Source organism: Heterodontus francisci, chromosome 20 (assembly GCF_036365525.1).
Source record: "Heterodontus francisci isolate sHetFra1 chromosome 20, sHetFra1.hap1, whole genome shotgun sequence".
Classification (NCBI taxonomy): domain Eukaryota; kingdom Metazoa; phylum Chordata; class Chondrichthyes; order Heterodontiformes; family Heterodontidae; genus Heterodontus; species Heterodontus francisci.
In genome coordinates, this window is record NC_090390.1 from 65,602,432 (window position 1) to 65,616,883 (window position 14,452).

General features: G+C 44.8%; 1 protein-coding gene across 5 annotated transcripts in view; it reads left to right on the forward strand.

Annotated features, from left to right (window-relative positions):
- atrnl1b (attractin-like 1b) overlaps window positions 1-14,452 on the forward strand; it is a 1,082,183-nt gene that overhangs the window by 349,251 nt on the left and 718,480 nt on the right. For all 5 annotated transcript variants that reach the window (XM_068052965.1, XM_068052967.1, XM_068052968.1 and 2 more), the window contains exon 19: window positions 3,952-4,089. In XM_068052965.1, coding sequence (XP_067909066.1) covers window positions 3,952-4,089 — 138 coding nt within the window. The remainder of the gene's footprint in view (window positions 1-3,951; window positions 4,090-14,452) is intronic.

A 14,452-nucleotide genomic window follows, 5' to 3' on the forward strand; every position in this document is an offset into this window, starting at 1 on the left:
CATAGATGCTGAGTAGGCGTACTGGGCCAGAGGCGGTGAACAGTCGGATGGACAGTATGCATTCCGTGCCTTTTGAGGGTGGCTCTATCATGCTGAGCAAAGAGTTTCTGATGGTGAAGCCCACTCCATGCTGTCTTGGTTCTTCAGGATCCCTACCCTGCCAGAAAAATATGTAGTCTTGCTCTCTTAGGGATCTGCTCGCAGGGAGGAGTGTCTCCTGAAGTGCTGCAATGTCCGCATTGAGTCTACTGAGCTCGTTGTTAACGACGGCGGTCTTCCGAGAATTGTTGATTTGTGTAAGGTCTTCCGACAGGCCAGGACACACACATCTGACGGTCCAGCTTGCAAAACGAAGGGCTGGTACCTTCTTTCCTTTTCTTGTCCTGTTTGGTGCGCTGTTACAGTCCACTGGTTGGGCAATGACCCTGAGCTCCAAGCACCCATTGAAGCAGGTGGACTGTGGCGGGACAGAACCTTACTGACTGGGGGCTGCCCGGTTTGAGGCGGGCGGTAGCTGTTCAGTGAGATGTGATGAACTCTCCCATCAACAAAGGCAACCCGTGGCGCCCAATCTCTATGCCAATTGAGCTGGACGTATAACCCATAACTGCTGCCTTCTGTGTTGTTTTGGTCACTGTGAGGCGACTATGGAGTGATCTCTCCATGGCGCATGCCTGGGCGGATGTATGGAGGCTGTGAGTTGCCCAAGCGTCAAAACCCCTCTCTCGGCCTTCCTGGTGGGGTCCAAAGGAGTGCAGAGCACAACGTTTGGCACCGGTATGGCTGCAGGAACTGCCAGAAACATGCCAAAGGTGACACGTGACCGCCTTCGGGCTTCCGCTCCGGATTTTCTGTTAGGGTTTACTCCCTTAGCCTTGGTCTCTCCCGAGGCGCCCTCAAGGCAGTGGGGTTGTTAAGGCACCTGCTCAGGGATAGGTTGATGCCAGTGGGGAGGAGGGGGTGCGAGGGGAAGGGGTGGAGGGAAGGGGGTGCGAGGGGGAGCTGGGAAGTGGGCTGTAGGGTGGGTCGGGGAAGGGGGTGCGAGGGGAAGATGGTGCGGGGGGCAGCTGGGGAGGGGGTGGAGGGAGCTGGGAAGGGGGCTGTAGGGGGGGCAGGGGAGGGGGTGCGAGGGGGTGGGGGGAAAGGGGGTGGAGGATGTAACTAGTAGGGTAGGTAAAGTGGGACTAGTAGATGTATACCTGGATTTTCAAAAGACATTTGATAAAGTGCCACACGAAAAATTAATAGGCAAGATAAGAGCTCATGCTATAGGGGGTAGTATATTAGCATGGATAGAGGATTGGTTAATTGACAGGAAGCAGAGAATGGGCATAAATGGGGCATTTTTAAGTTGGCAGGCAGTGAATAGTGGGGTGCAGCAACAATCAGTGCTGGGACCTCAGCTATTTATACTCTGTTACTGATTTAGATGAACAGAACGAGAGTAATATATCTAAGTTTGTTGATGATACAAAGCTCGGTGGAAAGGTAAGCTGCGGAGAAGACGTAGAGAGGCTGCAAAGAGATATAGACAGGTTAAGTGAGTGGACAACAAGATGGCAAATCGAGTATAATGTAGGGAAGTGTGAAGTTGTTCACTTTGTTTGTAAAAATGGAAAAGCAGAATATTTTTTAAAAGGTGTGAAATTGGTAAGTATTGATGTTCAGAGACACTTGGGGGTACTTGTATAAGGAACGCACAAAGTTAACATGCAGGTGCAGCAGGGTATTAGGAAGGCAAATCTCATATTGGCCTCTATTGCAAGGGGATTGGAGTAGGGGAATAAAGAAGTCTTACTAAAATTGTACAGGGCTTTGGTGAGACTGCACCTGGAAGTTTTGGTCTCCACATTTCAGAAAGGATATTGTCATGTATGCCCCCACCTGCCAAGACTGAGGCACACATCATTTCGCCACATGAGCATTAAAACTTAAAATTGTGGCTGGGAAGACAAGAGGGCCTATCACGAGGAATTGCCAAGCCCCTGACTGGAAAGACATTTGCATGCTAGCAGACAGTGTTGGAACAAAGGACGCAGTGCCGCCTTCTCCAATATACTGAAGACCTGGACAGGCCAGTTTAGCCACATGACTAACTGGCTGTTTGAAGTTTGAACTTGCTAAGAGAAAGAAACTCAGAAAGCTGTTTGCTCCTAGACTGGAAAAGACCTCTCTCCTGTCTGTTCTCACCAGCTTCAGAAACCATTGATGACACGTAAATTCAAAGAGAGAAAAGTCTCCTTCATGAACAAGGTTTAAGAAGAATACTGGGCCCCAACGAAAAGTAAGAGCTGTCAACAATCAAAGTCTCTACGGCAAGCTGGAAACACAGAAACAGTAACGAGAAACCGCCTTCAAAGACTGTCTCAAACTTCTCTACTTTATTTGTCTTCTCTTTTCTGTCCCTATTTGCATGTGTGTATCACGTGTGCATGGTAACGTGGGCACGTTGTACATTCGTAGGCGTTAACCGAATTAGAGTTTAAGTTTTAATAAATTTTACTTTTCTTTAAACCTAAGAAAACCTGGTGTGCTCATTTCTTTGCCTTATAATTGGAAAGTGGTGAACAAGGATTCACCAAGGGAGGAGCTCAAACCAGTGTTTAAAAATCAAACCTTGTTACAATAAGACTAGGTGAAGACAGTAAAAGACCCCCAGACACCTTTTTCACCTGGTCGTAACAATATACGTGCTCTGGAGGTGGTGCAGCGATGATGTACTAAATTGGCCCCTGGGATGAGGGCGTTGTCCTATGATAGGCTGAGTAAGTTGGGCCTATATTCTCTGGAGTTTAGAAGAATGAGAGGCCATCTAATTGAGACATACAAGATTCTGAGAGGGCTTGATAGGGTAGAAGCTGAGAGATTGTTTCTACTGGTCAGGGAATCTAGAACGCAGGGTAGGGTAAGGTGCTGACCATTCAGGACTGAGATGAGAAATTACTACACTCAAAGGGTGGTGAATCTTTGGAATTCTCTACCCAGAGGATTGTGGATGCTCCACCGTTGAATACATTTAAGGCTGGGATAGATAGATTTTTGGTCTCACAGGGAATCCAGGGTTATGGGGTGCGAGCAGGAAAGTGGAATTGAAGCTCAAGGTCAGCCACGATAGTATTGAATAGCGGAGCAGGCTCTATGGGCCATACGGTCTACTTCTGCTCCTAGTTCTTGTGTTTCTTGGCAGAAGTTTTGAACGCAGGAGCTGTTTCTTTTCATATTGTGATGAAAGCAGAACTTTTCACATGTTTGCCTAATGCTTTATAGAACTATTGCATACTAGTTGAAGCAAAAAAATTACAGTTAAGTATTTTTTGCATATAAAAAAGGTTGCCTGGGTTTATTTGTCAATTCGTTGAAATAATTTTCATGTTAACTTGTTAGCAGTCTATTGGGACTTTCCTAGTGTTCACTTACTCTCTGATAATGATTGCCAACACCTCATAAATCTCGTCCCATGTCTCTTTTAGTACCTGTAATAAAATAAAAATTGGGAAGTATAAATAAAATATCCTATAACGTAAATGGAAATACAGGCAGTGGCTCTGATCCAAAGCAAAGAACAATCATGCTATGACAGCTTTGAGTTGTTACTTGTTAGTTAAAATGACTTATTCTGTGGGCTTCATGCTCTTGGTGCCTCTTTTAATTATGATCTACAGTTTACTGAGCAGAAGTTCAAAATATTTTTGCATTATGAATAGAGAATGTGAGTAATGACAAGTTAGGAAAATTTTGCATTCTACATCTTGGGTTCAGATTTGCATGTATAATATCTGAAATATTAATAGTCAAATATTCAGTGAAATTAAGTGGCATGTATGACAACATACATGCGTGAATGTTAAAACCATCATTTGTTGGCATGCTGAAGATAAAATGTTGGAACTGTAACAGCTTGTTTGAATTTATTTTAAGAAAAATGTCACAATTGATGCACTTTGTTTGCAGCTTGTCAGTGCAACGGACACAGCACATGCATCAATGGCAGCATTTGTGAACAATGTAAGAACCTGACTGTTGGAAAACAATGTGAAGCTTGTATGCAGGGATATTATGGAGATCCAACTAATGGTGGCAGATGCCAACGTAAGTACTGGTACAAATATACTGCAATATCTAAGATGCTGAAATTCCCAGTACAAATTTTAGGTACACTTTTTAAATTTTATGTTTGTAACACTGAAGTTTTATCCTGTGTCATATCACTAGAATTCCTGAATCATTTTTAGTAATTTTGTGATTAGGTTGTGGTTAATTTAATTATTGCCTATTGGAAGCAGCCTATGTATCCAGGAAAAATGCATTATCTGTCTCGTGCTCATACTGCTTGCATAGTGGATGAATCACCTCTGTACTTTGGCTATGCCCATCAGGAGAAAAGCAAGCATTTTCTATATGCGTTGTTTCATGAATGTAAACTTATCTGGCATTTTCTATGAAATCCTATTTTTAATTGTCTAGTTTATTTTATTGTATACTATTGATCTTCCTTTCTCTCAGTTTGGGTTTGAAAGCAACTGGCATGTGCCAAAGTGTCTTCGGTGAATCTCCACTTAGGCCGGCAACTAATGAGTCAGGGCTGGTGGAACCATCCTTGAATGTTTTATTTCATGTATCAACTTTGCATGCCAGACATTGGCCCAAAGAGTGCAATGCTACATAGAACTGCTAGAACCATGAAATGTCCTGATATTTGAAACAGAAACTGAGTTTAATAAGCCATTGCAATCCAATCTGTTCTTTTAATTTTTCTTCCTAATAGATACGATTCAGAATTTGTAGCCTGAGATATTTGATCTGTTAGAATATGTGACTGTTGGTTGGAAAGATCAGGAGGGTGTACTGATAACCCATACTATTGCCAGTGGATACCTAATCAACAGAAAGCCAACCATCCTAGAGTCTATGCATAATGTCAAATTTTGGTACAGAAAGATAATGGGCTTGCGTATGGAACTGGACCTTTGTGTTGAGAATGAGAAAGAGGATCTGGAGTGTGTCTGAATTGTATTGAGGTTGACTAAAATAGCCATGAGAAAGTCATGGGACTAAGAGGGGGAAGGTACTTTTTTCCTGGAGTAAATGTGCTCAAGTTTTTCATAAGATTTGCATCCTTATCCTTTTTTACATTATTTACACAAGATAAAGCTAAACATAAAATTGCCTTTAGTAATGTGCAATAGTCTCTATATTTCAAGATCTACAGGTTTAATTTTGCTTCAGCTGAAATACATTATAAAACCAACCTAAAGACACATTTGGAAAAAACTTCTGAATGCTAGCATACAGTCTACCCAGAGCTGTGTGAAGTTTTCACTGTTTAGATATTTAACGAAGTTGCTTAGTCATTATTTAGTCCACAATTAAATCGGGGCGACGATACAAATATTGTTATCATGCTGAGTTCAAAATTTGATTTGAATAATGAACTTCTAAGTTTCTAAACTTTACAATTAAAAGGAGGAAAAAGAGGTTGTGGGCTGTTTGAAAGCTGACACTATCGCTGTATTGTCAATGATAAAGGGCAATGGTGGAAGTGCTGAATAATTACATTGCATCAGTATTTACAGTAGAGGAAGAAGTAAGCATGCCAGAAATCCCAAGGGAACTAATATTGAATTAAGGATAAGGACTCGCCAAAATTAACAAAATAACAGGAATGAAGAAAATAATGGCACTAAAGAGTGACGAATCCTCAGGACCAGATGGCTTCCATCCCAGGTTTTTAAAGTAAGTGAGAACATTGCAGATGCCCTAACTATAATCTTCCAAAGTTCTCTTGACTCAGGAACAGTTCCTTTAGATTGGAAAATTGCGCATGCCATCTGTTGTTTAAGAAAGGTGAGAGGGGGAAACCAGGGAATTATAGCCTAACATCTGTTGTTGGGAAGTTGTTAGACTGAACACCAGCATGAATTTGTAAAGGGGTAGGTAGTGCCTGACAAACTTGATTGAATTTTTTTTTTTGAAGAGTAGGAGCGGACAGGGGAATGTCTATGGATGTTATTTATACGGACTTCCAGAAGGCATTTGATGAAGTCCTCATAAGAGACTGTTAGCTAAAGCAGAAACCCATGGAATTGGAGGCAATTTATTGACTGAAATTGGCTGAGTGGCAGGAGACAGAGAGTAGGGGTAGCGGGCAGGTACTCTATTTGGCAGGATGTGACAAGTGGTGTTCCACAAGGATCTGTGTGAGAGCCTAAATTATTTACCCATATTCAGTAATGGGGGTGCGAGGGGGTGAGCTGGGAGGGGGTCGCGAGGGGGGAGCTGGGAAGTGGGGGAGGCGGTGGAGGAAGTGGGTGCGGGTAATAAAACATTTCATCAGCTCCCACCATTGTCCTCTAGCGATCTGAATGCTGGTGGGGTACCTTCATTAATTGGTTAGTAGTACTGCACTTAATCATCAGGGTAATCGGGCTCTCAGTGAACCTGTTCGCAGTCACCATGGTCACGCTTGTTCTTATAGAGGGTGATGATATTGGCATCGCGCATGTCCTGTGGTACTGCTCCCTCGTCCCAGCACAGGCAAAGCAGTTCGTAGAGTGCTGAAAGTATAGCAGGCTTGGCACTCTTGATTATTTCAGGGGTAATGCTGTCCTTCCCAGGAGCTTTTCCATGACTGGCAGAGACTGGGCTGCATTGAGGGCGGTATCAGTGACAACATTTTCCCTGGAGTACAATTCTGGGTAGTGCTCCACGCAGCGGTCCATTTGCTTGCATTGGTCAGTGATTGTGTCCCTGATTTAGATTTGAGGGGGGCGATCTTCATACATTCCTCTGATGTTTCCGGTGTCAGAGGCCAGCTGAATATGACTGCATAGGTGTTGCCAGTAGTCATTTGCGCAGCGCCTGGCTGTTCTTTGTGCAGCACTTCTGGCTGCTTTAAGTGCCACGGATGGTAACTCGCTGGGGGCTTCCTTGTAGTTCAGCAGTACAATGCGCTTCGCAGCTGTGACAGGTTCCAGCTCTTCAAACTGAGATTGAAACCAGTCTGCATTCTGCTTCAGGCATTTGCCATAGATGGTCATTGCTGAGTCATAGATGGCGTCTCTGATGTGGGCCCACTTGGACTCTGCATCCCCTGTAGGAGTGTTTTGAAGGGCTTTTTCAAGTGAATTTAGAAACTTATGTAACAGCTGTGGATAAGAAATTCTGCTGGTGTTGATGCGCAGGCAGCCCTTCTGCTTGGAGTGATGTGGCTTCTTTGGTTTGAGTTTAACCTTGCTGCACACCAGGGAGTAGTTGGTGTCACAGTCCGCACTGTGGAAGCTGCGCCTGATTTGAACGCTGTTTAAAGAGGCTCGCCTTGTGACTATGAGGTCCAGCTGGTGCGAACAACGTGATTTTGGGTGCCTCCAAGAAACCTGGTGACAGGGTTTAGTATGAAAGAACGAGTTGGTGATGCAGAGGTTTTGATAGGTACACAACTCAAGCAGTCTCTGTCCATTCTCATTCATCCTTCCAATGCCATAGCGCCCAAGGCAGGAGGGCCATGAGTCATGGTCGGCCCCAACCCTGGCATTCAAGTCCCCCAGCAGGAACAGGTGTTCGGTGTTGGGGATGCTACTAATGATATTATGGAGTTCCTCGTAGAGCTTGTCTTTAGCTTCAAGTGGGGTGCAGAGTGTTGGAGCATGGATGCTGAGTAGCTGTACTGGACCAGAGGCGGTGAGCAATTGGATGGACAGTATGCATTTCGAGCCATTTGAGGGTGGCTCTATCATGCTGAGCAAAGAGTTTCTGATGGTGAAGCCCACTCCATGCTGTCTTGGTTCTTCAGGATCCCTACCCTGCCAGAAGGTGGTGTAGTCTTGCTCTCTTAGAGATCTGCTCGCAGGGAGGCGTGTCTCCTGAAGTGCTGCAACGTCCACATTGAGACTACTGAGTTCGTTGTTAATGATGACAGTCTTCCGAGAATCGTTGATTTGTGTAAGGTCTTCCGACAGACCAGGACACATAGTTCTGACGGTCCAGCTTGCAAAACGAAGGGTTGGTACCTTCTTTCCTTTTTTTGTCATGTTGTTTGGTGCGGTGATGCAGTCCACTTTTCGGGTAATGACCCTGAGCTCCAAGCACCCATTGAAGCAGGTGGACTGTGGCGGGACAGAACCTTACTGACTGGGGGCTGCCCGATTTGAGGTGGGCGGTAGCTGTTCAGTGAGATGTGATGACCTCCCCTACTGACAAAGGCAACCCGTGGCGCCCAATCTCTATGCCAATTGAGCTGGACGTATAACCCGTAACTGTTGCCTTCTGTGTTGATTTGGTCGCTGTGAGGCGACTACAGTGTGATCTTTCCATGGCTCAAGTCACTTTAAACAGGTTCCAGAAGATGGCTGAGCGTGTCTACCCTGAGGCACAGTGTGGCTTTCAAGCAGAGAGATCCACCAGCTATAGGAGAAATGCCGCGAACAACAGATGCCCCTTTACGATGCCTTCATTAATCTCATCAAAGCCTTTGACCTCGTCAGCAGATGTGTTCTCTTCAGACTACTAGCAAAGATTGGATGTCCACTAAAGCTACTAAGTATCATCACCTCATTCCATGACAATATGAAAGGCACAATTCAGCATAGCTGAGCCTCATCAGACCCCTTTCCTATTCTGAGTGGCGTGAAACAGGGCTGTGTTCTCGCACCTACACTGTTCGGGATCTTCTCCCTGCTGCTCTCACATGCGTTCAATTCTTCAGAAGAAGGAATTTTCCTCCACACAAGATCAGGTGGCAGGTTGTTCAACCTTGCCCGTCTAAGAGCGAAGACCAAAGTATGGAAAGTCCTCATCAGGGAACTCCTCTTTGCTGACGATGCTGCATTAACATCTCACACTGAAGAGTGTCTGCAGAGACTCATCGACAGGATTGCGGCTGCCTGCAACGAATTTGGCCTAACCATCAGCCTCCAGAAAACTAACGTCATGGGACAGGATGTCAGAAATGCTCCATCCATCAATATCGGTGACCACGCTCTGGAAGTGGTTCAAGAGTTCACCTACCTGGGCTCAACTATCACCAGTAACCTGTCTCTAGATGCAGAAATCAACAAGCGCATGGGAAAGGCTTCCACTGTTATGCTCAGACTAGCCAAGAGAGTGTGGGAAAATGGTGCACTGACACGGAACACAAAAGTCCGAGTGTATCAAGCCTGTGTCCTCAGTACCTTGCTCTACGGCAGTGAGGCCTGGACAACGTACGTCAGCCAAGAGTGACGTCTCAACTCATTCCATCTTCGCTGCCTCTGGAGAATCCTTGGCATCAGGTGGCAGGACCATATCTCCAACACAGAAGTCTTCGAGGCGGCCAACATCCCCAGCATATACACCCTACTGAGCCAGCGACACTTGAGATGGCTTGGCCATGTGTGCCGCATGGAAGATGTAAGAATCTCCAAGGACACATTGTACAGCGAGCTCGTCACTGGTATCAGACCCACCGGCCGTCCATGTCTCCGCTTTAAAGACATTTGCAAACGCGACATGAAGTCCTGTGACATTGATCACAAGTCGTGGGAGTCAGTTGCCAGTGATCGCCAGAGCTGGCGGGCAGCCATAAAGGCGGGGCTAAAGTATGGCGAGTGGAAGAGACTTAGCAGTTGGCAGGAAAAAAGACAGAAGCGCCAGGGGAGAGCCAACTGTGTAACAGCCCCGACAACCAATTTTATCTGCAGCACCTGTGGAAGAGTCTGTCACTCTAGAATTGGCCTTTATAGCCACTCCAGGCACTGCTTCACAAACCTCCAGGTGCTCACCCATTGTCTCTCGAGACAAGGAGGCCGAAGAAGAAGAATTCAGTAATGACTTGGATAATGAGATAAAAAGCCACACATCCAAAGTTGCCAATGACACAAAAATGTTTGGTTTGGTAAGCAGTGTGGACGGATGCAAACACCAAGAAATAGCGATAGATTAAGTGAATGAGCAAATGGATTTCACTGTAGGCCAATGTGAGGCCATCTACTCTGGACCTAAGAAGGATAAAACAGGTACTTCGTAAATGGTGCAAGGCTAGAAACAGTGGAGATCCAAAGAGAGTTTGGGGTCCAGGAACATAATCATTAAAATGTCATGAACCGGTACAGAAATTAATGGAAAAAGCTGCTGGAATGCTTCCCTTCATGCTTAAAGGACTGAAATACAAGCCATACTTCAGCTATAAAAACCTGAGTTCGACAGACCACACCTGGAGTAACGTGAGCAGTTTTGGGCACTAGACTTTGGGAAGAATATACTGGCAGTGGAGGGAGTGCAGCACAGATATAAGAGCATGACACCTGGACTCCAAGGTTTAAATTACAAGGTGAGATTCCACAACTAGAGTTGTAATCCCTGGAATTTAGGAGGTTAAGTGATGATTTGATCGAATTTTTCAAGATTTGAAGGCAAACGGATAGGCTAGATGGAATAAAACTATTGGTGGTTGGGAGTCTAGGACTAGGGAGCCTAATGTAAAAATTAGAGCCAGAGCTTTCAGGAGTGAAATTAGGATACACTTTTAGCACAAAGGGCTGTATTTTACAGCCCCCCACCGAGGCAGGATTGGAGACGGGGTGGGGGGGGGGCATGGAGAATTGCGACTGGTGGCGGGGGGTCCATCGCCATCCCATCACCCAGCAATCTTCTTGGGGATGGGATAGGCCGACGATGGTCAATTGTGGCCCTTAAGTCGCATATTAATGGCCAATTAAGGGCGTCTTCCTGCTGCCACTGGGATCTTACCAGCGGGGGGTGGGGTGGTGGGAACGGGCTTCTGCCACACTGGAGGATGCCTTGTAAAATGAGGCAACTTCCCTGTGAGCTTGGGGGGGGTGGTCCCTCCTCTGTGGGCAATTTGTGGCCCACGGAGGACCCCCACCTGGAACCAATTCACCCCCCCCCGGGACTCCCCTTCCCTGGACTGCAAGACCACCCCCAGTCCCCCTTGCTGAAGCCTTCCTGAGTCGTCCCGGTGACCTTGTCTCTCTTACCTTGTGTTTGGGGTTGCACCACTGGGCCTGGGTCTGAGGCCTCTGCAGTACGGGCAGTGGCCATTGCTCACAGTGGAGCTGCTGATACTGCTGAACTGCCGGCCTTCTGATTGACCGGCAGCTCATGGAGGCGAGATGTCCGTCTTTAAAGGGACTGGGATCCCGCCTCCTGAAACTTGCATTTAAAAACACTGGAGGATCACTCCGGGGGGCTGCGAAAATGCAGAAGCAGGGTTCCCCCCGCCTTTCTGGTCCGGCATCGGGAGCTCCACCTCTACACTAAATCCAGTGCAAAGGGTGATAGAAATTTGGAACTCTGTTCTGCAAATTATAATTGATGCGAGATCAATTGTGAATTATAAATTTGAGATTGATAGGTTTTTGTTATTCAAAGTTATTAAGGGATATGGGGCATAGGTGGGTATGTGGAGTTAGTTTGCAGATTAGCCTTGTTCTCACTAAATGCCGGATCAGGCTCAAGGGGCTAAATGGCCTGCTTCTGTTCTGATGTTCCTATATTAGAAGCCCTTTTTTGCTGAATATTTTCACTATGGAAGGGAATTTGTGTTTTATGGCGAAATTAAAGCAGACCTTTGGTAGCACAGTGATTAACCTGAAATCTCCCATGAGGTTTATAAAAAAAAAAATGCTTAATTGGGTTATTCTCAAAGAACTGGCAAATGGGCTGATAGTGTGAATTGCTGAACTCTTGAGGGTTACAAAATTTGTTGATTTGTTTGTTATCTGTTGCTGTCTCTTGTCAGGAATTTGGCTATGAAAGGGCAGAAATGTGTGAACAGTAGCATAAATCTGGGGATTGGGGAAGTTACTACATTGCGCCAACGGCTTTGACTAATTGGGACAGCAGCAACTCCAAAGTCAATTACAAAATAGTTCAGTGATGGAAATAATTACATGTAGGGTTCTGAAGTTTGTGTTTGTTTTTTCCCCCCAGTTATTCATTTGCAGCAAATTGGGGATTGGTGCTATCATTTCTTTCTGAAAAAGTAAAAATTGGAGCAAATAAGTGAAAATTACATAGTAAATTTTGGCCCTACATTATACTGTCCTCAGACGTAAGCACTTAAGCTGCAGATGCTGTGGAGAATTAAAAATAATGAAGTTTTACTTTTTTGCTGAGACTTGTTACGGACAGGTGGTAAATGGTGTGCGTGGTTCCTACTTTTCACCTCTCAACTGACCGTAATCGTGTTTTGTGTAAAAATGAATTAGTCCCTTAGTGTTTTTTAGGGTCAAATAAACAGACAAATGATAGCTATTTTTATTATATTAAAAAAATGTTTTAACACAATTCCCAAAATGGTAATAACCTCACTCACCCACACCTTCACTCACCAACGCATACACAAGAATAGATAGGGCAAGTGGTATAAAGTTCGAAGTGAGGTAGGTGTTCGTGGTTTAACGTAAACCTGTTGAATTTTCTCAGTAGGACTGTCTCTTTTAAAGGTGCAGGCCTGGGTCTTTGTCGTCTTGAACTTGTAGATTTTCTGGTGGTTAAAACTTTGGACTGGAGGTGGTGGTCACTATAAGTTCTCTGCTGCAGCAAGTCGAAGAGGAGAGTTAGTAGCAGGACTTCTGCCTTGCTTGGCTGGATCTCTTTCATCTGGACTGATTTTGAAGGTGTTCGGCTTGATCGCTCTCTCTCTCTCTCTCTCTCTCTCTCTCTCTCTCTCTCTCTCTCCAGAGGACTACCTTTTAAGGTAAAAATCCATCACATGAGCATTTCTGTTAGGAGACACATGGCCTTCTCCCCTGGTGTGACCACACAATCGAACAGGATGTGGAATCCATGGCTATCTGTTGATGCCTGGATGGGTACCATTCTGTTATGAAGTGGCTACTTCATACCTATTCATTTTTGGTTTGGCTGTCAGTCAGTTTGTCTCTAGAACACTTTGCTCATTCATTCATGTCAATTAAGGGTCATTAATATGCAGTCATGCTCCTTTCAATTTCAAAAGGGTTTCCTCCAGAGCCATTTCAGACGAGGTTAATGAATTCCATCTTTGCAGACAAGTTTGTTTATTTCCAGTACAGGAGGGGTCACGTGACCACTACTCCATTTTGACTGTTATGTAAGTGTCCATGTTCTTGTGATTTTATTTAGCAGTTGGCTTTTGAAATTCATAATTCTTCCATTTCATTATTTATTTCATCATGGTTCCTTCTGTGCATGACAAACTGATTTCACAATTTTTGTTATGGAAAGTGGGGGAGGAAGCCTCACAGCTCCAGCAACCCGGGTTCAATTCTGGGTACTGCCTGTGTGGAGTTTGCAAATTCTCCCTGTGTCTGCATGGGTTTTCTCCGGGTGCTCCGGTTTCCTCCCACAAGCCAAAAGACTTGCAGGTTGGTAGGTAAATTGGCCATTATAAATTGCCCCTAGTAGGTGGTAGGGAAATATAGGGACAGGTGGGGATGTGGTAGGAATATGGGATTAGTGTAGGCTTAGTATATATGGGTGGTTGATGGTCGGCACAGACTTGGTGGGCCGAAGGGCCTGTTTCAGTGCTGTATTTCTAAACTAAACTAAACTAAACATGAGAAAGTGAGTTTATATATTTAACCTAAAAATACAAAAAGCCTAATTGGTATGTGACTGTGGCAAGTATGGTGCAACTTGGTGGACTTTGAAAACTATATAGCTAGAAGTTTGATGTTTGAATTCACCTGGCAAGGGACCAATGAGATGTGATTGCTGTATTTTTTAAAAAAACGTTGCCAACTCTCGTGATTGTTAGGCAGCTAAGGTGCTGTGTAGCTGAACCACCTGCACAGAGTACTCAACTTTGTCAGCAATTTCACTAGAATTGTTGTAAGAGTGGTACAGTTGGGCTCAATGTACTTGCATTGAGGAAATGAAAATCAACCTGATTGCTCTCACTAGATGCCAACCTGAAAAAAACTAACAAAAATAATAAGGGAAGTACAAGTAAACAAATAAAAATTCTCTAATGTTTATGTTTCCTAATTTTTGGAAAAATATATTTGAGGTCTGAAAATGTCTCAACTGAACTGACTCATCTGTATGCATAATACAGAATATGTAATAGCTTCAAGTAACTTGAATTTAAAAATCACTAACCCCTGGCTTCGATTGAAAGTCTTCCTTGAGCATGCACAAAAATAATGATGAAGTCATCAAAATGCGCCCATGCACCCATGAGCCGAAGCTGCTCCTTTTCCAGTACCAGTTTGAAAACTCATCTGCGCATGTGTGCAGTAACGTCATCACTCGCAGGCAGTTGCGTGGTGATGTCATCACATACAAGCATTCTTAGGCTCCTGAACACTTGGTGCAAAGCTCAAATGCCACCGGCGTTTCACTCCATCTCCAAGTCCCTGTGTGGCAGCAGTGAGTTTAGCAGTGAAACTGATCAATGGCCCTGCTGCTTACTTGCAGTTTATAAAGAAGCTGCCAGCGACCTCACTCTCGTTGGCCACATCTGCAGACTGCT